Source organism: Excalfactoria chinensis, chromosome 12, assembly GCF_039878825.1.
Source record: "Excalfactoria chinensis isolate bCotChi1 chromosome 12, bCotChi1.hap2, whole genome shotgun sequence".
Classification (NCBI taxonomy): domain Eukaryota; kingdom Metazoa; phylum Chordata; class Aves; order Galliformes; family Phasianidae; genus Excalfactoria; species Excalfactoria chinensis.
In genome coordinates, this window is record NC_092836.1 from 14462638 (window position 1) to 14468857 (window position 6220).

Here is a 6220-nt window from a genome sequence, read left to right on the forward strand (position 1 = left end):
GTACAACTGTGTATAACCTGTATTAGGTTTCCAGTAAGCTTCCTTGACTTAGTCTTCCAAAACAAACATGAAATTGATAGTGTCAAGGATGGTCTTGCTACGAGGAGTGCGTGTCTTGTTCAATGGGTATCTTGCACTTCCATATTTTTCCAGACTGTTCTGATGGTTAAGTACTAATTTTAATATTTGCACCACTTCTGTTACAGACCTCATTTGGATCCTGTAGTGTCCTGTAGCATGCTTCTAAATTTAAAAGGAGGAAAGAAAACCAAGGCAGTTTAAATGGGTTGGAAGACTACCTATCATAAACACTCACATTTCCCCTTTGGCCCTGGTAATCAGCTCTAGGTTTTTGATGGTTGGGGGGTGGTGGAAGCTAATTGTCTTCAGATTGCTGCTGAACAAAACGAGTGCTATTGTTTATTTCTTTCTGTAGAGAAAACTGCTTTAGAATGCCATTGAGCTTAAAAAAGTGTGGCACATGATCACTAAAAACTGTTGAGGTTAAAAACATGCCTTAATCAGTGGAACAAGGATCAAAATGGAGGATATACTGAAAAACAGTCTGAAAACATTTGGCTTACAATCAGTGGACGCTGCATCCTTGTCTTGGTATAGCTCCTAGCAAAATACTTCTCATACTGATAGACCTTTGACTGGTCTTGCATTGTACATAAACAGTAGTTGCAGTAGGAACTGGCTCCTTTTAAGCCTGATTTGGTCGTCATGTGAAACTGGTAGTCTTTCTACCTCTACTGTTGTACTGCTCTGATGTGTGAGCAGAGTTATAAAAACAAAAAAAAATCATTATCAAAAATGGAGGGGACAAAAACCAAACTAACAAAAAACCCACCAGACCTTTGTATACTGAAAATATGAGATGGTTCCCTTCAGGAAGATGCTGAAGGATGAAGTAGGAAATGTTTTGCATTCACTAAAGTTAAAGGAAAATATTAATGTATAATTGTTAGTGTAAGTTTGTGACTTGAAACCAGCTGTTTGCTGTATGATTTAGTGCAAGATGCTGCAGTCTGTCAGTGCTTTCTCTGAAACTTTCCAGTACCATTTTCACATCCTTTCCACACTTTGCAACATGGTTTTTAATCGAGCTGTCAGTGTTCCTAATCAATGTAGTTGACAGTGATATTCTAGAGATGTGCTAACATTTTTCAAGTCTGTTTCTGAAATGAGATGATATTAAGAAGATGGAGTGATTGTAATAGCAGGTAAATCTGTCCTGCTAGGGATTTTTATCTTGTTGTAAGTGCTGGTTCTGTAATGCGAAGTGTCAGCAGCCTTTACACTGTGGGATAAGAGCACTTGGGAGTAGAAAATCTCTGAAATCTCTCTTACACGTGGACTAAGATTAGGTTTCAATTTACATAAGCTCCTTTTACCTTCCTGTGGCACTTCAGGGCAAGTTTATCAAACACTTGTTGAAAATATTCTGCCCATCCATGGTAAACACCAAATTCACATTTACTTCTTTCACCGAGGAACTGGAGGGTCTGGCTGTTGGTGCTTACTTTGAGAACAGTCAGCTTCGCTCTACTATCACACCTGTTATAACTGGTTCAGTTCTACTGTTTTCTAGATAGGGGAGCATGGTGAACAATGAATGACTCTTACTGTTCTCAAATGCAGGTAAATGAATTGTGTGGTCCTGCAGAAGTTTCTGGTCTTGGTCTGTTCTCAGATTACTGGGGGTGTTCTGTGCACAAAGTAGGGATTTCACCTGTACTTTGTAGTAACGTTATATTTGGGAAATACCTGCACTTCTAGTAACTTGAACTGTAAATGCATTTTCAGGGGATGTAGCAGTGAAAATATTAAAGGTTGTAGATCCAACCCCAGAACAGTTTCAGGCTTTCAGAAACGAAGTGGCCGTATTAAGGTGAGTTTGTAATTTCTTTGCTAAATTTTGTTATTTGAAGCCACAGTATTTGCTTGCAGACTAAACTGCCTTGCTCAATAATCTATACTTAATAGGCAGCAAAAGCAGATTTCCACAGGAAAAGAGCATACAGTGATATTTCTAGATGCTGCTGTAGAGAATTATTGAGCTGTACATCTTCTTAAGTTTGCAACATAGTTCCCTTTCTTTAATGCATTCTCTGATCCGCATATTTTGTTTTCAGACACTGGTTTTGTGATGTCCGATTAAGTAAATGTTAATTTTAAACAGAATCCTGTAGTTGAAACTATAAGAGCTATTTTTTTCATTCCCTTATGGTTTATAATGACTCTCTGGTTTCCTCTTGGGATTCAGTCTTATATTTTAAGCTGTCACTTTCTCAGCTTTCAGGGTCATTTCTGTTACTGCGGTTGCTTCTGTTAATATCACCTGCAAGTTTGACTTGACTACTCTCAAAAGCAATGAATTCATTTTGCAAGATTTTTGTTTGCTTTGTTCCTTCAGACAAGAGCACGTTTTCAGAAGATCACAAAAACATTTTAATAAAGATATTAATTTCTTTTTCTGCTACTTCTATTAGGAAGACTCGGCATGTTAATATTTTGCTCTTCATGGGCTACATGACTAAAGATAACCTGGCCATCGTTACACAGTGGTGTGAGGGCAGCAGTCTGTATAAACACCTGCACGTTCAAGAGACCAAGTTCCAGATGTTCCAGCTCATTGACATTGCTCGGCAGACAGCACAGGGAATGGAGTGAGTAGGAAAAGCAACAGCGTCTGTGTCTGTTTCATCTGTTGGAATGATGTTCCCTTTTTCTCCCCCAAACCCTGCTGTGTGCCATTGCTGTAACACTGCAGTAGGTCGAACTGCTATACTGAGTCAGGACTTGATGTCTGAGTACAGAGGGTGTGAGTGATGTCTGGGGATGAATCTGACTGATATTTCAGAACCTCTTAAGCTCTGTTTAAGTCTTTGTCACGTAGATGTAAACCTCAGTATCTGAACCATGTTTAAGGACTGTTAAAGACTGCAACGTCAAGCACTCAAGTGCCAAAGATTTTAACATCTTTAAACAAGCACGGTTATGTTCTTTTTGTACTTTTCCCATATAGAATCTTGTCTTAATTAACGCTAGGCCACTAGCCATGTGGTAAACTGATATCAGAAGGCTAAATTTGTATGAACAGCACCCATTCATCTCACTTTTCTGCTGCTTCTTTCACAGCTATTTACACGCAAAGAACATCATCCACAGAGACATGAAATCCAATAGTATCCTTTCCTAACTTAATCTCACTGTGATGTGAAAGTGATTTGTTGTTGACTTGGAGCTTTTTCTGGGACAGGGTGGGGGCTGTGTGTGAAGTAGCTGTTTTAAATGCATGTCACAAAAATAAGTAATTTCTTTTGATGAATACGAAGTTACTTTTAGCAAGGTCTTTCGTAGAAAGGTAGATGCTTACTTACCAAACTGCTGTTAGGAAGATGACAAAAAGAGAAGCAGCAGTCATTTTCCAAATGTGACTTATTCAATTAAAAGTGTTAGTAGTGATGTTATAATATAATGTCTCTATTATCCAGATAGTGGATTGGAGAAAAGCTTTCTGTTCAATGAGGGATATATGTGTGCATGTGTGTCCGATGCTGTATCCCTCATGTTTTACTAAATATAAAACATCCTCAGATGACTGGCATAAATAAAGCCAGAAATGTTAATTTAAACCTGAGAAGGAACACAGAGTATTAAGTAGACAGACTGCATACCTATGTTTTGTGAACTCTGTACGTATGGATGCCATAAATTACTTCTCTAAGATACAACTTGTAGCAGGCAAGACAAACAAAAGGAAAAACCAAACCCAGCAATACTGGATAGCTGACTTGGATTTCTGATAACCCTAACCGGTCACTTTCTAATCATGTCAGAAAATTCAGATGTTCGTTTAAGTTTTCTATAGAATTTCCTTAACAATCATTCAGATATATTTCTTCATGAAGGCCTCACAGTGAAAATAGGAGACTTTGGTCTAGCAACTGTAAAATCCAGGTGGAGTGGATCGCAGCAGGTGGAGCAACCCACTGGTTCCATTTTGTGGATGGTGAGCAGAGTATTTTACTGCAGTGTAAACAGTTTGCTTTCACTCAGTTAATATGTTTTGTTGATTGAATGCAGTATTTTTAACATCTTTACATCTAAATGACAACCTACGTTGTTAGCACTATGCAGACATTTAGTCCAATTGTAGGATAAGTTGAAATTGAAGAATGGAGCACTTAACTGCCCCAAAGTTAAGTGTTCTGCAGTGTTTTCTCCTGAGTTTTTGGAGTTCTAACATACATGGCAAAGGCTGACAAGAGCTGTCAGAAGCACTGCAAGGAACTGTTCCAAGGGGAGAGCCTGTCTCCTGTAGTCATCTCACCTTTCCCCAGAAGGGCTCTTCTCAGCTGGAAGGCAAGCAACTGCCTTGAATCTGCTTAACAGGCTTTGTGGGATGGGTGAACCCTGTCTTCACTGGCTGTCTTCATCTTTGTCTCTTCCTCCTCTACTCCCTGCTAAGGACCTGGCAGCATCTCTTCATGGAGGCTTGCTGATCTGGCAAGCTTTGAGGCAGCTCAGAACTGTTGCAGATCAATGTCATTTTATGTATGGAAGTTCTCAGGTCATATAGGAAAGTTTCTGAGGGTTCTTTGGCAGTTATTGTATGTCTATCTACATATACACTATACATGCACTTGCTCATTTAGTAAGAAAGATGTAGAAAAGCACTGATGGAACCTGAGGTTCCCATCCTTTGTTAAGTAATGATTGACTCCTCTTGGCTTTCCATTTTCCCGTTTGCATTTCTGTTTCCTAGCTTGCTAATACCACTTTTCACTTATTGCTTTTCTCCTTCTAAAGGCACCAGAGGTGATACGGATGCAAGACAGTAATCCATTCAGTTTTCAGTCGGATGTCTACTCCTATGGAATCGTACTGTATGAGCTCATGACAGGAGAGCTGCCCTACTCCCACATAAACAACCGCGACCAGGTAAGAAATGGCCACTTCATGCTGCATGTTGCAATATTAAATGTTAGCGCAGAGTGAATTTATTCTTTAAGGCTTTCTTCTGTAGAGCACAAACTTAAAACTGTTGCAGCTTTTTGATAGCTGCTTTGTTGCGTTCTGCGTTTTGTTTTTAAATGAAGCTTGAATAGCGAGCAGTGTGTGTTAACCTCGGGAGAAACCCGTAATGCTCTGTTGCTGTGCTGGGCTTTGGCACTCACTGATGTTTAATGACTTTGGGACATCAGAGCTTTGAATGAGTGAAGCAGCTCCTGTGGCTTGAGTTCTCTGCTACTTACTGGCTGTTCTTTAGATTATTTTCATGGTTGGCCGAGGATATGCTTCCCCAGACCTCAGCAAGTTGTACAAGAACTGCCCCAAAGCAATGAAGAGGCTCGTAGCAGATTGTTTGAAGAAAGTTAGGGAAGAAAGACCCTTGTTTCCACAAGTAAGTGGCTTTTTTCAGCATGTAAGTATTTGATAAATTGCCATTACCACGCAGAACACCTTAAGTGGATGTAGGTTTAGAGACTGGGAGTAGATGCGGGAATGAAGTGTAGTATGCTTCCTGGTTTTGTTTGGTCACAAGTGCCCCTTTAATAACCCAGCTCCCCTGAGCAGATCCTAATGCTGACATGCAGGATTCAGGTTCAAAGTAGTTAAAAATAATATCCATCCTGATTGAAGCACTGTTGGACACCACGCTGCTCCAGGGCAATCTGGTTTCAAGACCATTCCTTATTTTTTTTTCCCCACAACTTTGTACAAACAAGCAAAATTCAGGGGGGGGATTTAAATTCCTGTAGCAAGTTTTGGTCTCTTTTTTTCCCACAAAGGATACTTGACCTTTTCTGTTAAAATACCTGGAATTGAATTGCAGCACTTTCTAAGAAGATGTTGCTGTTACATTTAAGTACATCTGCTGTTATTTGATGGCTTCTTTCTAAATTTGGTTCTCAAGAGACCTTAGGAGGAAGATGCCATTCTTTCCCTGCTACACTGTTGCAGAGTACATAGGTGCTTGTTTCTTGATTGCTTTATTGACAAACTCTTAATTGAGAAGTATCTGCCTATCCCCTGGAGCCCAGTGAGTGTCCTCCCAGTAATGAAACTCTGTGGCACAGTTGGATTCTTTAAACTGGAACATTGCTTGCGTATTGTTTTCAGTCTCCATGTAGTATATTGCTCCCTTATGGGTACTGGTAAAGCCCTAAGAAATGAATGAAGGTTTAAGACTTACTTGAAAAGAAATGGA

The 6220-nt window shown here is 39.7% G+C and overlaps 1 protein-coding gene across 6 annotated transcripts in view; it reads left to right on the forward strand.

Moving 5' to 3' along the window:
- Positions 1 to 6220, forward strand: part of RAF1 (Raf-1 proto-oncogene, serine/threonine kinase) — a 32785-nt gene that overhangs the window by 25380 nt on the left and 1185 nt on the right. For all 6 annotated transcript variants that reach the window (XM_072346913.1, XM_072346915.1, XM_072346916.1 and 3 more), the window contains 6 exons: positions 1810 to 1894; positions 2496 to 2672; positions 3145 to 3191; positions 3900 to 4018; positions 4819 to 4950; positions 5279 to 5413. In XM_072346913.1, coding sequence (XP_072203014.1) covers positions 1810 to 1894; positions 2496 to 2672; positions 3145 to 3191; positions 3900 to 4018; positions 4819 to 4950; positions 5279 to 5413 — 695 coding nt within the window. The remainder of the gene's footprint in view (positions 1 to 1809; positions 1895 to 2495; positions 2673 to 3144; positions 3192 to 3899; positions 4019 to 4818; positions 4951 to 5278; positions 5414 to 6220) is intronic.